This window comes from Vanessa cardui, chromosome 21 (assembly GCF_905220365.1).
Source record: "Vanessa cardui chromosome 21, ilVanCard2.1, whole genome shotgun sequence".
NCBI lineage: Eukaryota > Metazoa > Arthropoda > Insecta > Lepidoptera > Nymphalidae > Vanessa > Vanessa cardui.
Window position 1 is genome coordinate 11,155,320 of NC_061143.1, and position 19,474 is coordinate 11,174,793.

At 30.4% G+C, this 19,474-nt stretch overlaps 2 protein-coding genes across 3 annotated transcripts in view; both read left to right on the forward strand.

Annotated features, from left to right (window-relative positions):
• The window catches only part of LOC124538915 (putative peptidyl-prolyl cis-trans isomerase dodo), a 29,494-nt gene extending 15,753 nt beyond the window's left edge, over positions 1–13,741 (forward strand). Inside the window, exons 2-6 of the mRNA XM_047116176.1 lie at positions 6,938–6,963; positions 7,771–7,893; positions 11,532–11,571; positions 12,534–12,737; positions 13,433–13,741. Coding sequence (XP_046972132.1) covers positions 6,961–6,963; positions 7,771–7,893; positions 11,532–11,571; positions 12,534–12,737; positions 13,433–13,632 — 570 coding nt within the window. The 5' untranslated portion in view covers positions 6,938–6,960 and the 3' untranslated portion in view covers positions 13,633–13,741. The remainder of the gene's footprint in view (positions 1–6,937; positions 6,964–7,770; positions 7,894–11,531; positions 11,572–12,533; positions 12,738–13,432) is intronic.
• A 474-nt stretch (positions 13,742–14,215) lies between these two features.
• On the forward strand, positions 14,216–18,810 carry LOC124538980 (E3 ubiquitin-protein ligase TRAIP). 2 transcript variants are annotated; one of them, XM_047116272.1, is made up of 9 exons: positions 14,216–14,414; positions 14,597–14,713; positions 14,930–15,142; positions 15,616–15,774; positions 16,132–16,233; positions 16,538–16,651; positions 17,120–17,303; positions 17,767–17,889; positions 18,161–18,810. In XM_047116272.1, exons 2-9 carry the CDS (start codon positions 14,601–14,603, stop codon positions 18,485–18,487), a joined length of 1,335 nt encoding a protein of 444 aa, XP_046972228.1. In that variant the 5' UTR covers positions 14,216–14,414; positions 14,597–14,600; the 3' UTR covers positions 18,488–18,810. The 2 variants fall into 2 exon arrangements, with proteins under 2 accessions (XP_046972228.1, XP_046972230.1); XM_047116274.1 differs by lacking the exon at positions 14,216–14,414 and having other exon boundaries at positions 14,435–14,713.
• Positions 18,811–19,474: the final 664 nt, after the last annotated feature.

Sequence of the window (19,474 nt, forward strand, 5' to 3'; positions counted from 1 at the left end):
TATTACATTATAACCCCTACATCGTTTACCCGTGCATTTTAAAGGATTATATGAAAATATTTTGTTGAAAATCTTTTTTTGCTGTCGCTCCAAAAATACCACCTGTTGAATTGCAAACAGTGCTAGCTGTACCGTGGGTCGCAATATCTCCGTCTTGTTTCATATTCATTAGACTCAAATGGACCCATTCAGGATCTTATGGGATCTCTTTTATAATAGGACTGCACTGTATAATATGCTATTGCGATGTGAAAGTTTCAAGGTCAAATTTGAGGGAAACATATCTGATGGGATCTGATCATTATCTATTATTACTAACGAGACGCAACGGCTTTAAGGGTGCAATGCTGAAAAGAATTATACAACAGAATTTGTTTGTTTACACCACATTCGAAACCTTTAAATTATCAGTGTTTCTTTACCATATTGTCCATGTATTATATACAAAAACCTTACTCTCGAATAGCTCTATCTATTAAAAAAATTGCATCAAAGCCCGTTGCGTAATTTTAAAGATCTAAGCATACATAAGGGCAGACAGCGGTAAGCGTATTTGTTTTATATTATGTTATAATGAGCGGTTTTTACACTAGTAATTTAATACGTTTTAAAATTACTATTTGTAAACGGTGCTTTTGATTGTTGTGTAATATAACATAACTTATATGCCCAAATATATTCGAGTATACAGGAAATGCCTACATTGAAATGAACATTTTGAATGATAATTATAAGGTCCCTGCCAAACTCAGAGAGAGACTTAACGATGTAACGTGTAAAATATCTACAAAAAAGCGTTTCACGGAGTACATTGCATATTGGTTACAACTACTTACCGTAAAATATATCCGTGTACCAATTAGTATCGAAAGATGGGTGTTATTGATTCCCTATTTTTAATATGAAATACTTGTAGTTTTCCAGGCAGGATAAATTACGTATATAAAAGGGAACATGCAAGTATAATATTTATGAAAATTTTGCTATTAAAATGCTCAAAAGTATAAAAGATGAGCTACTGCAAGGTATATACTTGATATAATTTTGTTTTTTAACAATAATTACGAATTAAAATATCGGGAAACGGAACGTATTTCAAAACACTAATTAGCGTTCAGTGACGTCACTCCTGTTACGACTACTTATTTGAGATTATAGTTGTAAAAAAATGAACATTGAAACGAGAATTAATTGCGTTTTTCGAATTAAAATGAAAGTTGGGTTTGTCAAAGCAGACTCCAGATTCTTCCTTTCAGCTTGAAACCACTATCAAGCTTTTTTTTCTTAGTTTGTCTGAAGGTATAGTCAAAAACCTTTTATTTGAAAACTTTATTGAAATAGATGAACTCATTGGCATAAAACGTACGTCAAAAAAGTTTTTTTCGGTGTATCGATAGTCCGTTTTAAATTTTTACAAAAAATATCTCAAAGGTTAAGAAAAAATGTATAAATATGAAAGCTAGTAAGGACAAGTACGATTAGTGGGGGCAGTGACAGATAGCAGTGACGTCATTACGAAACATAGATCGGTTTTCGCGCTAAAATTTAAATAGACATTTTGAAACCGCATTTTTTGCAGTAAATTACAGGATTTTAGATTTTTAATATACTCCTGGTCTCGCCTTTATGGAGTTATTTAAAATAAACACAAAAATAAAAACATTTCGTATTCCCTATTGTAACTGCCGGTTCTTCTTGGCAAGAAACTACTTTCCGAATCGGTGGTAGCTTCATTTAAAATAGTTGTTTAATGACGATTCAAAAGTGCTTGCAAAAGCCTACTTGAATAAAGTGCATTTTGATTTTTTTTGTTTAAAATACAAGAGTACCTAACAGCATGCACACAGATTTATCTCAATATAAAACATCCATGCATTACATCAATTTGTCAACAAAAAAATTCGTAGAAAATCTTATTGTTAGGATACGCCGGACATACCTTGATAGATTGTAAACTTTTCTTGATCATCTCTTAAAATATTTTTACGTCACACTGACATTCTTCTCAATAATGGAATTCTATAATAAGCCCTAATTCAAACTAATGATAACCAAACCAGTGTTCGTAAATACTTCATTGAACTCTATCTAAAACATTCTATATATTAAAGATCTCTGAGATCGAGTAGTGTGTACACCGGTTTTCATGGGTACGCTATTCCGAGGTTCGATTCACGGCCGAGTCGATGTAAAAATGCTACTTACATTGGGATCAGAGTAATGTATGTGATGCTGTCCAATATTCATTTATTTATTACTTATTAAAATATATTTAACCATAGATCTGTGAGTAGGACAGGCAGTTCTCAAAAATACTTTTTGTGTTAGGAAACAAATAAACTTTTACATATTACTAAAGCGTTTACGATTTATAAAACGTAATTAATATTGAGTAGACTTTATAAAGGACATGAGAAATATTAAATAATGTAATATAAATGTTGGAATCAGAACCAAAAACTCGCTTTAAGAAGATAACAGGCCTTTACCCAACAGTCCAAGTATCAAAATTTTTAAATATACTCTACTAATATTTAATCAAATTATCGTTTTTTTATTATTAAATTTTTTATAACAACTTAACCTTATAAACACAATATTTGACATTTCCTAATTGATTTAGTGGAGTGGTTCAAAGCCATTCAGACGATAAGTACGACGGTTTTGAAGAAAAACACCTGGGACCGGCTGATTGAATGAAAACATGCGTAACTCTACTGAATGAAAGTCGTTTCGAGTGCGTAGTTACTCGGAATGGAATTATGATGATGAGATAAAGGTTGAAGCCTTTTTTTCCGACCATATTAATTCGTGTATAATAATGATTGTGTTGAGCTGAGATGGCCCAGTGGTTAGAACGCGTGCATCATAACCGATGATTGCGGGTTCGAACCCATGCAAGCACCACTATATATATGTGCTTAATTTGTGTTTATAATTCATCTCGTGCTCGGCGGTGAAGGAAAACATCGTGAGGTAACCTGCATGTGTCTAATTTCATCGAAATTCAGCCACATGTGCATTCCAATAACCCGCATTGGAACAGTGTGGTGCAATATGTTCCAAACCCTCTCCTTAATGGAACAGGAGGCCTTATCTCAGCAGTGGGAAATGTACAGGCTGTTACTATTGATTGTGTTAATTTGGGAGATCGTTAGTACAGCAGTAGGAAATTTACAGGCTGTGAGTCTGCGTTCTGTAGGTAGGTAGGTAAGGTAGGCAGCTAGTCTCTCTCTGTCTTTTCATTTATTTTTACGCATTGGAAAGTTTCCAATGCGTAAAAATAAATGATAAAGTACCTAAGCCCCTTATGGCGATGGGCGTTTTATGTGAAATTCCAAGAAAGTGAAATCACAGCCATGGCCGTCTTCAAAACGCAATTCATCTTCAAAGGGAGGCTGCGATATAACTGGTCCCTTTTAAGGCCGTTTAAGCTGCACACGCGAGACCCCACCTCACATATTCACTGTATGTACATGGGGTTACGCCCTATCTTTTCAGACCTGGGCGTCAAGTCTCTATGTATATTCCAACTTACATACAAATCTGTTCAGTTATTATTTTTTATATTTAGAAAAACATTAAAATACGTAATTTCTAATATAAAGTAATGTAAGAAGCATACATACCTACATGTAGGCATTTTTGTAATTTCACTAACTTTACCTTAATATCCCATATAATCATAATTAAATTAGCATTTTTTTTTGGCATTTTTAAATTTAGACCAAAAATTAATGTTTAAACATTGACAAATATTCAGTGTTAATGGTTTTTATAAAAAAGAAAATAAAATAATTGATATTAATTGATACCTTTTTTTAAACAAATTTTTGAAGTTGCATTTTTGACAAATTTTGAAAAAAGCTAAAAGACGTGATAATTAAAAAATGGTTAATTTTTGCACCATGTATAATATGGGGGTTAAAATTATTGCAAATAGTAACCCCTATCACCTCCTAACAGATATAAGTCGAATTACCAATAACCCTGTACAATAGATAACTTACATAAAAAGTCCACTTTTCTAACTAATTATCACAATATATCGACATAATGTGACATAATTCGGCTTGACTTTATTAACAACATAACAGATATCTTTTATAATTATATCATGCCATTATGTTGCAATATAAATTAAAAGATTATAAAGATCGTATAAATGATAATCTATGACCCATCTTGGATTCGCACGGGTAAAACACTGATTATAAATAAGTATACTACATAAGATGTTAAGACATCAAATTAGAAAGTTCGAAAATTTTCAGTTTTTCTTTATTATATTGTCAAGGTATTATTACCTTCCTCTCGAATCAATCTATCTATTAAAAAAACGCATCGAAATCCGTTGTGTAATTTGAAAGATCTAAGCGTACATAGGGACAGACATCGGTAAGCGACTTTGTTTTGTTCAATGTAATGAAGTCGTATAGCTCAAATTGAAAATTCCAGTCTTGATATTTGCAAATATTCACCGTTATGTACCTACGTGTGTACTTACACATGAATTCGTAATAATATCAATTAAATCAACAATTGGTTTAGCTATTTGTAAATCATTAATTGATTCACAAACACATATGTCTGGTGTTTCAGAATAAACTAGTATGTGGATATTTAATACATTTCAACGAACTACTATATAATATTCTATTACAAAAATATTAAACAAGGAATCTCTTATACTATTCTGACATATCTTGACTTAGTATTTCTATTCAAAGCTAGACAAGCACCACAGAATTGTCGTCTCCATAATTTGGTGTTTATCATCTTATCGTTGGTAAAAATCGTGGTAAAACCTACATCTTCCGAATTAAAATCTGCATCATATGTATTCCAAACGCATCAGAGCAGCGCTGTGAAATTCCAAAACCTTCTCGAAATTTCAGAAAAAGCTCAGAAGTGAAATCATTAAAGATACTTATTAGCATTATCGCAGTTATTAAATACGGGATATTTATCATGTTTTTTATTTTTACTTCGTGTAGCTCCCTAGTATTTACTAACTGTAATAATATAAATTACCATGGTAATTTAAAATCTTATTAGTACTGATTTATTGGTACATTTATAATAGTACTGACTCATTGCTCTTCCGTCCAGTCGAGCGGCTAACTTAGAAAATCATCCTCATAATCCTCCTGACCTTATCCCAAATGGCTTGGGGTCGGTGCACCATGTCTTCTTCTTCCATAATTCTCTGTCTGACGTCATCTCATAAGTAACATTATCTAACCATATCGTCTTTCAAACCATCCATCCATCGCTTCTTTGATCGTCCCGGAGCTTAAAACATGTAACGGTAAATATTTAGCCTAATAGTTAAATTTATTTTTATATAGTCTTCATATGGAGAGTAATTCCTTGCTTTTTAGAGTTAAAAAGTCCTATTAAAACCTAATATCTTATCAGCATGCATAACATAAAAACAACCCTTAGAAGGTTATAAATTTATAATTGTCAGTTACCAATTTTTCCACACTAACAGCTAACATTAACTGGACACTAAACATACTATTTGTTTGTTTTATAAAATAATCCCATGGGAAATAGAGAATTTAGTTAGAATATATAGGTATGTATAAACGTAATAAAATTGTTAATACCGTTAGATTCAATGATGTTCTAGTAAACAGATATGTCATTAACGCGCAAAAAGTGAAGACTAGAAAACGTCCTAATTGGGACGTTTGCCTTTAGTCGTTTTCATCATAATTATGCCAGTAATACGTTTTAATACATTATAATTATGTAGTAATACGTTTTGCGTAATTAAAACATCTAGTTATCCCTTTTACTTATTGTTTTTATCAAGCTATCCTTATCACTTGTAACGAAATTTAAAATAAACTGTCCCCGGCGTGGCACACTTTTTTCTGTTGTTTAGTATGGGTATAACATATCTGTTTATTAGAATATCATTGGTTAGATAATCTATTGAAGAAATTTTCAATAACATTATAAAATCTCTACCCTAATATTGTGAACTGTCGAAATTGTATATGTTGTATAGTAAGTTGAATAAACGTTCACAATCTTACAGTGTTACAGTTCACAGTTTACCGTAGCATATATGATATGAGGCCTGATGCCAAGATATTAAAAGTTAGCCTATAATCTGTCAACGAGGTCTATATAAAGTTGAGATAAAGGTTTCATAGACGATAAGCCTGCATCATAGTCCGTTGAAGTTAATCAAAAGACTTGCATTGTAGGTCAGAGGGTAACTATTTTAGTATATTAAGAAGGTACAATTAGAGCATCTCACTTCTATTTTTTTTCTCTAAGATAGTTAAGTTGATTAGCATATAGGCTATCTTATGCTATGCATCTATCACCGCATATATATGTATGACCGCACTTAGATATTTTGTTGGACATATTAACGATACCTTAGATGATAGCTATTTATTACCTACTAATAAATACTAATAAATAAACGTTATAAAATCAATTTACATATTTATTATTTTGTGCAAAACGGGCTTTATGTATTTTTTTATAAGTAAATTTTACCCGTACGAAGCTAGGAGTCGTTATTAGTATGTTTTATCTTTCATGAAAACTGCAAATTTTATTATATATCAATATAATATTATATACATAACAAATCTATATAAGAATATCCTTATATACCAAAATACCGTAAACCTTATTATTCGTTATATTATATCTATCGTTAGTTTGTAAAAGCAATATATCCGTGAGGTCCCGATGACTATTTCAACAAGGAGTTAAATTTAATTTTACAAATGGCAACTTCACTAATATATAATTATTTTACACAGCCAGAGTCACGATCAACAACTTACAATTTACCCCAATATTATTACGCATTAAGATCTATTGACCGCGTGAAATACAACAATGGCGTATGTATGACTTAGCCACTAATTCCAATGCTAATTTTATTCTCCTCTTGTTTCAGGCCATCGCTTTTAACACATTGCTATGGTGAGTATTATCAAGGGTAAATTTATCCGTAGGTAGATATATGTTATTTATGTTGTTTCGTATACTCTGTGAGAACACTCGAAGCTCGCATGAAAACAGTGTTAAATGTCAAAAGGTAATAAATATTGACTATCTCCATATATATACATCTTCTATGTGTGATCGTCTCATCATATATTCTATCGTCAAGCAGTAATACTTAGTATTGTTGTGTTCAAGTTTCAAGGGTGAGTAGATCATTGTAACTGCAGGCACAAAGGACGTAATATCTTAGTTCCCAAGGTTGGTGGCGCATTGGGATGTTAGATATGGTTAATATTTCTTACGGTGCCAATTTTTATAAGCAGTAGCTATTTACCATCAGGTTTCATATTTGCCCGTATATTGCCCTAACAATAGCATAAAAATCGGTACTGAACTCCACCTAAACGATTTTACCGATTTGTGTAATAAGTAATAAATACACAAATATATTTCTAACCGGAGTACAAACGTCTGATACAATCCAAGCAAGCACAGAGTTCTCATGTACTAAATTGTATTCCTAATGCATCTCATACTCAGCGGTGAAGAAAAGCTACGTAAATAATCTGGACAAGCTTCATACTTAGTAGAAGAGGACGCTAAGTAATGGGTCAATAATTACTGGTCGTTTCTGCTAACATACTTACCAGAAGTTATATAATGCAAATTATTATATTTGGGATTTAAGTGGGCTGTACTTCAAGGACCAATTACTATTATATCCAGACCCCAAATAACGTAGCAACATCCAAGTATTCAATTAAAATCAACAGCATCTTACAGAAATTTAAGTTCTGCTCGGATGGTGACTGTCCACTGTGGGCGCTGGCTGCGCTCCACGCCCTAGGCAGCCTACCTGCACCAATCTTCAGGACTCTGCTACATCATGTAGTAGAAGAACAGCCGGTAAGTTCAATATATTATTCTGTATTGTCACAGAATTATAAATAAATAAAAAAAGGCACTACATATTTGATATATTGAATATGAATGTATTATACATGTATAAACCTTTCTTGAATCACTCTATTGATGTATCTAGCGATTTAATTGCTAGATTTTGACGTTGCGTTGTTTACAAAACTTTAAAGTAAGGCATTCGATAAAATTTAAAGCAGTTATATACAAAATCATAACACACTAATAATAGATCACATTGGACGTTACAAAAGCCGTGTATTATGGTAGGTAAATTTAGCTAGGCGAACTCTTAAATAAATAAAAATATCAATAGAAAAGACCGGGTATATTTATGGGTCGCTCTTATCAGTAAGTCGTGCCAATAGATATTTCGCTTACATTAACGCAGCTATAACATACACATTAACCAAATTAACAAACTATACCTACTTAGGCATTATATACCTAGTAAATGAATTCATTGTCATGTATCCAAATTTAAAAAGAAAGAAAAAGTGCGAATGGCACTACCGGTACTTGTACAGGTTCGTAGGCAGACATTCTCAAAACTTTCATGATTATACTTTTCTCCATTCGAATCTTTAGCTTCAGCAAGGAGCTCAGATGGTTCAATAAAACATGAGGATCTTAAATAAATGGCGTTTTAAATCAGAGCGAGCTCTTTTACACTTAAGTGCTTAATGCGTTTTTAAAAACAACTCTTCTGCATTTGAACAAATCTTCGTTAGAAAATCGTGTTATTTGACACATTTGCAAGCTATTACGAATTATGTGACATTTTAAATAGAGAATGACAAATGAAAGTCGATGTAGTCATTTGTACCATGCACATTGCTTGGACCCCTAATCATAGATGTAAATAGAAATAATTGATGTTCTTAAAACAATATAGTAAATAAAACGTTGTTAGTGACAGATTTATTATTAAAATTAGACGGATTCCTTATAATGTCATCGAGACGGCAAATCAATGGCTTTTCAAGTATCTGAGTTTCGAAATCCTAAAGTTTCCTATTGAGCATTATGTTGTGGAAATTTCTACTGGTCGAGTGATTTTGAAATTTCACTCGATATAAAACCTTGTGATATAATCCTTATTAATTTCATCAATCATGTGATATTTTCTTATTGATTTATTCAGATTTCAGTTACATATAGTATTGGCAATGCATCTTTGTTACTTTCGAGTTAAATAAATGACATATTAATAGGACTGTGTACATCAACCTTATTTAGCGTCTAGTATTAAAATTGACATATTTCGACCCAATAATCTAACAAAATCTAATGTCTTCTAAAATTGAGTGTACAGTTTAATAGAAACATTTCTATATAATTGTGGTCTATTCAGCTATCATAGCATTATATTATTATATGTAAGCAATATATCCTAAGAAATGCCACTAGGCATTATTTAAAATGTTTCTTTGAAACAATAAATAAACGTGTACCGTATGCCATAAAAGTAAATACCTAAACTGAGATTTTTGATAGTTACTATCAATGACATTACATTCCTGAGCAACTTTGTCATTTTCAGACTTGACGCTTAAAAACTACTCATGATACTTGAAATTCTCCTAGAATAAAGATGATTTGATTTCACGCAATAATCCACTTCTAAGACAAATTAAAGTAGTAGGTAAGATAACAACAATCAAATTGTAATTAGGCATCGTCTGTATATGCTTCATGCTTATACAAAAAATACTAATCACAAGTGAATTCTGATAAAGAGGCGAAAGATTAAATGTGAAATAAAAAAAATATCTATAATTTTTTTTAGAATTAATATCCTGACAGTTCTCTGATAATATTGAAAAAAGTTGTTTCATTTTTAAATGAAACAATAGCGAAACATATGCCCAATACCTAAATCATTCTTATCAAATGAAAAAAGTCTATACCCTATACTTAAATTTTGTATGACAATGATATCCATTATCAAACAAAATTACGTCATAAACTACAACACAACAATAATGTTCTTTACTATTTTACGATATATTAAAAACAAGAATATTTTTTAAATAACGCTATAAAAAAGGCATTGGCACATACATGTACTTATACAAAAAAAATGGTATTTCTATTTGTTATTTGACAATAACTTTCATTTTAAGGTAATATGGCTATTTTTAAATAATAAACACACCGGTACACGTAATATTTTATTATTTGTTCAATTTTATTACAACTATTATAACATACATCACAACAATATAATTTTGAGGTGGGAATAAAATCAAATTGATAAAATCTCTCGTTCGTTAGGTGTTAGGCATAAGAAGTAGCCGATGATATTTCTTGGGACTTGAGCTTTCTTGATGCCAAATTTTAGAAAATTCAGTTCGATTATTTGGCCGTTAAAAGAGTGACAGCCAGATAGAAGGACTTTTGGCTGAGTTACTTTTGAATATACATTTAAAAAAATTTGAGTGTCTGTTTGTAATATTAAAAAACTGCTTTTTACTAAATGTATATGTATGTATACACGATACATATTCCAAAAAACATTTTTTACAATTTTTGTATGTGTGTCTATTTTTGTTGGTTCCGGCTAACCTCTGGAACGACACATACATATATAGATGTGACAATATTAAATTACAAAACTCAACAATTATTAAAGCAATCAACGGGAATTTACAATAACAATTATGCATATCGTTTTTACTTAAATACGATTGTTTAATAAACAATTTTATGTGTCGTAATTTTAAAATTAAATGTAATACCACAACACAACACTAAGAAAAGGTTTGGTTTGTTTATTAAATAAGTTACATATGATGAGTGTTCCATATTATAAATATATTCAAAACAAGGATTATCATTAAAATGAAATGTAAGTTAATAAAGTTTAATTATGAAACTGATCACCTAATAGACTCGTAGCACTAGGTGACCTTTTCGTATGCATTGATATATATTCCTTTGTGTTATTTCCAACACAAATTACATTTGGCTAAGCTCTCAATGTGTCTTTGATGTTAACCTAATAAGGGAACAAGGAGTTCTATCCGTCACAGAGCTGAGAATCTCGTCTGTTTGAGTATATCGTAATAATATGCTGTAATAATATTTGATCAATTTAATTGGAAAAAAAATATTAAAGTAGTATAATATTTCTATATTCACAAATTGATGTCACAATCTGCTATCAAATGGCGTTTGATAGTATTATTTAAGGATAGGTAGGCTGTAGGTATTGTTTGAGGATATTTCCCTAATCAACATTTTTTTCTACACACTTGCTAGTATTTCATCTAATTGCATAGCATATCTTATTTATGTTAAAAACAATTCTCATAGTATAATATGTTCAATAGTCGCCGATCTGTGATGACTTTCTTGAAGCGTTTTCACTCTAAGCGTTTCTTTCACTCCTAAAATTTTCAAATGATCTTTCCAGTGTTTCGTTATAAAATCAATAATACAAATACGCACATGGACTTACAACATATGGGCAGCATTAGACAGAGTCTTTCATTAAATAATCGATTCCGTCTATAGTAGTCGAAAATAACTATTTTATAAAGAATTATTCCTCCGAAAATAAGTATTAATAGTGAAAATGGCAATAATAAACTTGTTCATTAAAAATTTACATTTTTTGACAGGATGACGGCATCATGGAAATATTAAAGGATACAAATTTATGTAAGTAAAAATATATTTATTTGAAAAAAAAAAAATAAAATTAAAATGTCCGAAAAGATAGTTATAAATTTGTACAAATTCTCAGGAAGCTGGAAAATTGAAATGGTAAAAAGTCCCTGTCGATGTGTAGATTTTTCATGCCAGATCCTTATAATAGTATCCCCACCGTACATATGATTTGGCAACATCTTAGCATCCTTCCAGCTATGCAAGGGTGAATGTTAATTTTGACTGGACTATTAATTTAAGCAGCACGAGAATTTTAATTCAGTAATTCATACCATAAGTCGGACAAGCATATTTTATTGAATGTGCTTTATGTTATAATAATTCTACCCTTTCTCCGTGGTAAAGGATACCATGATGAATCCCTTCTTGTGTTGGCAAAAACTAGGTACCACATATCAGTCCATACAACCATTTGGACAATATGATAAAATAAGCTCAAAGACTTTTCCTTTAGAACAAAGGTTTCCTGTTCCCAGCACATACAGAGATATTCACAGGCGACAATGCCAAATACTATCATGTCATCTTACATCTTTACATTTTACGATGACACGCTTACTTTCTTCTATACATACAACAACAACAACAACAACAACAGCCTGTAAATTCCCACTGCTGGGCTAAAGGCCTCCTCTCCCTTTAAGGAGAAGGTTTGGAACATATTCCACCACGCTGTTCCAATGCGGGTTGATGGAATACACATGTGGCAGAATTTCTATGAAATTTGTCACATGCAAGCTTCCTCACGATGTTTCCTTCACCGCTGAGCACGAGATAAATTATAAAGACAAATTAAGCAAATGAATCAGCGGTGCTTGCCTGGTTTTGAACCCGCAATCATCGGTTAAGATGCACGCGTTCTAACCACTGGGCCAACTCTGCTGCTTCTATACATCTATCTTATCTATACATAATATAACTCAACTATAATTTGGCTAATTTATTTTTACTAGCATCTCGAGATGAATGCGCCCGCGCTGCAGCGGTACTCCGATGGACATTGAAACAAGCATATCGCTGTGGGTGCAGCGGGGTTCAGTTGGCGAGGGACTTACTCGTGCTGGGCGTGCCAAGAGCTCACGCATCCGCGCTGGCGGATGCAGCTGAGACAGGGAGAGAAGCTTATGAGACTAATATTAAAAATAATGGATTTATGAGTAAGGATATAACATTTTAAAGACTAAATTTAATCAATATGTATTTTGACTAGATCATAATAAGATATTTCCCAACGTTTAAAAATGGGTCCAAAAGTTTATACTTTTACACAAAAGCATAATAAAGAAATGATTTAATTACATAATTAATATCTAGAGTGTGTCCGGTTACGACTAGCGGTATTCTAGATACTTGTAATACAACTATTTTAATATACAAATACACCCATTTACATTGGTCCAACTCACTTCCTCTAAACGGCAGCCATTTTGACTTTTTTTAGTGATTTTTTTCTACGTGTGTACAAAAACTTGGCCGTCCCTTAGGTCGTCAAATAGGCTTATTTGACGGGTAATAATAATAGTAATGATACTGTCTTTAATGTAAATAAAACAACGTGTCTAAAATCTTTAGAAAAACAATATGTCATTCAAAAAAAGAAGTAAAAAACTACGTATATTTACAAATAAGTGCAAATTACGGCAAAATCGCTTTACATAAACCATTTAATTTTTACATTAGATCGATAGCTTTGAGATAAGCTACAATACAACATAAAATTTACAACTGTACGTCTATTGCTTAATGTGTTAAGATTAAGGCCAGAAAATTAATATCTTGATTTACTAAGCTCCATGATTACCATAAATTAAAACTATTTTTAATGTATAATACTCAAAAATTCTATTTGCAGTTAATAAAGTAACAGACATATCTGCAGCACCTGGCCCTGAAGGTACAGTCGATACAGTAAAACTCACCATTCAATCAGATGAAGTATTTTCTGGAGAGCAGAAAACGGCTGAATTAATAATGGATAAATCGCAGGTCAAGATTTTACTAGAAGATTTAAAAAAAGCGCTCAAAAAAATGGAGGAATTTGATATTGAATGAAATGAACCGAAATAAATATGAATTATACCCTGTTATAGCAATTTTGTCTCGCCTAACCCCATTTTAGAATTTATTTTGTTAATATTTGTATATTATTCCATACTCATAAATAAAATTATAATTAATTAAAAAATATTTTTTTTACTAAAAAATGTAAAGTTGTAACATGCCTCCAGACCTAAAGACTGACATTTAAATCATCTGTAATCTATTTATCCTTTTTCGATTTTCCCTTTTTTTTCGCTTTTTTCTTTCCTTAGAGGGAAAAGGCAAAGGTAATAAGGTAATTGTAATTTTTATTCATATTCAATTAAATTGTAAGGCTTATGCCTTAAAATTTAATTGAATATGTTTCGATTTTTCCTTATTGACGATTATTATAGGCCTTAGATCACGAACGTTACAGAAGTGATAGATTGTAGAGAAATACAAATAACGAAATACTGAGATTTTATTAGCATTGGATATTGAAAAGTTTATTAAAATTATTCATAATTATAATAAAATCTTCAAAAATATTGTTTTCTTATCTGTGATTACGATTAATATTTGATGCAAAAGTTATCTGTGCTGTGAAGTGTGAGAGTTTCAAAATATTTAAATACAAAGCAAAACATAATCTTGTTGTATTTACCTAACTATAAAATTTTATATATTTTCATAATAATATTATTTGTCTTTATCTTAAATCATAATGCTTATCACATAACCTTTAAAGGGTACATACTTTTAAATGTATAAACATTAAAATTATGCGTTACTTCGTTAAATTTATATTGAGGGTAAGTTTTGTAATGTCTAACTTAACATGGAAAAACTATTATTTTGTTAGTATTAAATTAAAATAAAAGAAATTGATACTATTATTGGATTATGTATGTAATGTTTACAATATTCTATGTTTAGTATGTGATAAGTAAAATTTTTATAACCTCACACCACAACAACAAATATTCTGTTTCAGAAAAATGCATATTTTGTGTACGATTTGTAGTGATTTAGTAAACCAGGCGGAGAATATCCAAGTGACTAAGTGTGGTCATATCTTTCATCACCATTGTTTATCTCAGTGGATTTCAAGGTGAAATAAATTTTATAACACTTAAAACATAATTTTATAAGAATAATTTTAAATTAAATCTACCACTGGTTCCAAATGTAGATTAAATGTAGATGCATCATAATAGAAATGCTTTAATTACTCTTTCATCAAATATGATGTATGATTACATACATGTAATCATACATCAAAACTTGACATTTTACATTTGTATATTATTTATTACAAATTTTTTAGATCAAAATCATGTCCACAATGCCGCAACAAAGTAACAGATCGTTGTATGTTTCGTCTTTACCCCACTATATCCAACGAGTCAACAGGAGAGGATGTAGCAACATTACAATCACGTCTTGATGATGCTCAGTTGCAGCTCCGACAACAGAGAGCTACATACAAAGAACATGAAGAAAAGTTTGCGGCTGCAGAAGTGGAGCTAAAAAAGAACTTGTATGGATACATAAATTTATACTTTATTACTAGATAGTTATCATCAATGATAGTTAGACATATGCCTGATAGTTTTGTTGATGGGATACTATATAAAAATAATAATTCCTTTTTCTCATATGAATTATTATATATAACCCATTACAGTACTTTATTGTAATGAATTATGTAAAGTAAGTAAATATAGCATTGCAGTCTTTACAGGTAAGAGCTACATGTAAAAATTTCAGTGTTGACTAAATTCATTTAAATAATAAAAAACAGAAAAACTACTCTATTTAATATTCTTTTAAAAGTATTCTTAATTAAATGTATTCAAGAAATAATTAGTTAATGTGCATAGTAGTTACAACAAAGCTTTTTTGAACTGTCAATATTTATACTTTACCATTATTTTAAAAAAGCAGCAATTAACCTATTGTTTGTTGACAAACATATACAAAAAAATAATAAAGATAATTATCATTTTTCAGAGCACTATTGAAAGCAACGGAGAAAAAACTAGAAAGCAGGGACTCGGCTGTAGCTGCTCTGAAGGAACAACTGGAATATGTCAAGATACAAAACAAGGAGACGAACAGATTGAGAGATGAGAATGAAAACCTGAAGAAAAATATGCAAACTTTAAATGGGTAAATCAACCAAGAAATCATGTAAATGCCATATTTGTTTGATTAGTGTATTTGATTAATCAATTATGCAACAAATATGTATCCTAACTTAATGTTATAAACATTAAGAATGTTTCAAAATCAAAATCGAAATAAACTTTATTTAAGTAGGCTTTTATAAGCACTTTTGAATCATCATTTTACAATTGAGTTTTTACTTATTTATCTGTTTTAATATTTGACCAATTATCATCATAAACATAAGTTACCTAACATCTAAAACCACATAATCCAAGACATGTGCTACATAACTTTGTTTTCGTTTATATAAATTGCTACTTAGGAAATGACCTGACCTGATTATCTTTATCATTTTAGACTACAAAAAGTATTAAATGCGACAAGTGAAGAAGTGGAACGCATGTTGGAAGGTTATACGGATGTGAGGACAGTTGCTACTTTTGCAACAGCATTAAAAAGGTGAGAATGATTATCTGATCTTAAATAACAATAAAACCCACTTGCTTATAATAATAATTACAGTTTACATAATACATAGATAGTTGAAATTCATTAAAAAAAGTATTATTCGTACTTTTATTTTAACTTAGTCACAGTTATGTCATGGGATATAACAAAGCTGTACCATGCTCACCAATATCATTCTTCCTTTTCGAATATTCCCATTGCCTTTTGTATCATTATTAACTGTTAATATTAAAAACAATGATGTTCTAATAAACCAATTTAGTCATAGTATTCAAATATTTTTTGTATATTTCAGAGCATTATGTGAATCGGAAAGCAAGAAGAATGAATCCCGTGACAGATTACAAAATATCAAACAACAGCTAGCCTCAGAGAAGAATCATGTAGCTGATCTACAAGCTAAATTAATGTGAGTAATTAAATTTTTAGTAATATCTAAATCCATTATGTATTTTACTTGTTGAACTTTGACTGGTTATAGATTTTGTACTCATGTACTTGATACATAATTTGTGGGAAATTTTAATGTTGCAAAAATTATTATTAATTTTTTATGATCAGAACACATTATGTATTTTATTAAAATGTAATAATAATAAAACATCTTAGGAACCAGTTATGCCATAGAATAACTATTTTTTATGAAGCAGAGTTCAATATACGACACTGTATCAAATTAAATACATTATACAACATACCTTCAATATCTAACAACTGAATTGAATTGCCCATGCTATTTAGTTCTAATAATAAATATATAATTCTTAATATATTTATTTATGTACTTTTAATGAATAATTGAAGTTAAACATCCTTTATTGTATTATGTAATATTTCATGATATGAGTTTTTCTTACTGAGATAAATTACATTACAGAGCAGCAGAAGAAAAGCTAATAAGTGCGCAACGCAAATATGACAGCCTAAAGAATAAGCGGAAAGTGTGTGACATGCTTGACAAGTCCCTCACAGAGGACTCATGGGAATCTGCCGTTAAACAGATGAAGCCTAATGAAGATTTGAACAGTGCTATCGTTTTAAGTGATAGTAACAGCAGCTTTGTGAGTAAAATTCTTACTAATCATGCAAGAAAATGTTGATCATCATAACATTTTTACATATTATTGTTCATTGTTCATAGATTATAAATCTGATCTGCAACCCATAATATGTGGATGAAATTATTAAATATTACTTATTAATTTCTGTAGGTATCAGATGTATTGAATTAACTTTCAGAAATTATCTGTTGTAAACTATCAATTTGTTTTTTAGATGACATCCATGGTCAAGTGGCATGTACACCGATTTTCATGGGTACGCCACTCTGAGGTCCCGGGTTCGATTCCCGGCCGAGTTGATGTAGATTACCATTAGTTTTCTATGTTGTCTTGGGTCTCGGTGTTTCATGATCATATGATTTGATATTTTCACTATGCATGAAAATAACACATGAAATCAAATAAAGTAGACTAAAAGCTGTTCATATATTATATAAAATTTATTAAGCATTCCCTGTTATAGAATACCATGGTGAATAGAATAGAAAATGCTGACTCTCCATACCTGAATCTTAAACAAAGCAGTCTTGCTCTAACCGCATTGCAGAGACATCCAACTCACCCTCTACCAGAAAAAAATCTTAAGGTACTTTTTGTAAAGTTTGATTAAATATTTCATTTATATTTCAATATAAGAGATTTTTTAAAGTTTTTAGTGCCTACATTGTACCCCTAAAATGTTCCTAAATATCATTTACTCTAGAAAATCTGTTATTTAGTATAAACATTTTATAAGACACTTAAATTAAGTTCAATTATTATGAACTTCCGATCATAATGAGGTTTATTTTGATTCAGATATTCACATACATATGTTATTATAATTTCACAATACCATTATTCATAATTCTTTACAGCCATCGGAATATGCACTACTTAATTCAGCTCGGATCGCCGTAACAAGAAAACCTGACTTAGCCAGTCCGAAGACTAGCATATTTCACAAGAAGGAACCAGCGAAAATACAATTCTCACAAGAAAACGACCCTAACATGAGCTTTATGAACATATCGTATGACGGTCTCGGGGGTCATTCGAAGTTGGACACATTCCCTGTACCCAATACAAGACCACCATTAAAGAGCTGCGTACCGAAATTAACCGCAAAACATAAACTAAAACGACCAAATCCAGTCGGAAATCACGACATTAGTAAGATGTTGGAAAAAATTAAAGATAAATAGACTACATACATATATTTTATAGCTTATAAGTATAGTTAATTTCTGTAGAATTTGTAAATTGTATTTAGGGATTGTGTATTAATTATTGTCATTGCCATAACTTGTTTCATCAGCTAGTATAATTTACTTTAAAAGTTTTGTCTGCTGTGCAGATAATAAGTAACAATGTTGAATTATTTATCTATTGAAAGTAAATTGTAATTTTTGATAAAATAAACAATTTGTATTTTTTGATTACTACTAAGTATAATATCACAATAACAAACAAGACTGTTACGTATTAATTATTGCATAATAAATATCTTTTGACAATTTTTTATTTTTATTTTATTTTTGGTTTATTTTGTAAGAAATAAACGAAATATTTACGACCTAACATTTTACCTTATATAATTCCTTATCATTTAAGATATTTTATTTAAATGTAAATTATGTTTAAGATTGTTTATAATATACCTACTTCTAAATATAAAAACTTCCAAGGAAGGTAATTAAGACAGCTGTTTGCAATTGTTATTTTGAATCTTCGAATTGTTTCATAGTTTATCAGTAGGAATGTTAATACTTCTTAGAATCTTTACAAGAAATCTAGAAACCTAAAAATAAGTTCGTTAATTTTAGATTTAAAAGTATATAAAATAATCAGATTTATGTGGTAAAAAACTCGATACATCCTCGATACTCGATACAATAATAAATATTATCGATATTTTAAAATAAATAATGAAAGGTGATAAAGAAAATGGATATACACCATAAATATTTACCTGCATTAAGAATATATTTGATAAATTTTATGTAACGAATATAATATATACCTCTGTACAGCGTCGAATTGAAGGTCTGGGACCACAAAGCAGTGGAGGCCCTAGACCAACAGGAGCGTGGAGATCATAATAATAATATCATGGATTAATGGATTAGCTTAAGCTTTTATTAATTTGAATCAGTAAGTATTTATTGACTGATATCGGTAACTTTTGAAAT

Excerpts from the sequence above, each read along its gene's own strand:
- LOC124538980 (XM_047116272.1), top strand. The coding sequence starts at position 14,601 with ATGCATATTTTGTGTACGATTTGTAGTGATTTAGTAAACCAGGCGGAG. Across the intron at positions 14,714-14,929 it reads TTATCTCAGTGGATTTCAAG|ATCAAAATCATGTCCACAAT; the intron begins GTGAAATAAATT and ends CAAATTTTTTAG. Across the intron at positions 15,143-15,615 it reads GTGGAGCTAAAAAAGAACTT|AGCACTATTGAAAGCAACGG; the intron begins GTATGGATACAT and ends ATCATTTTTCAG.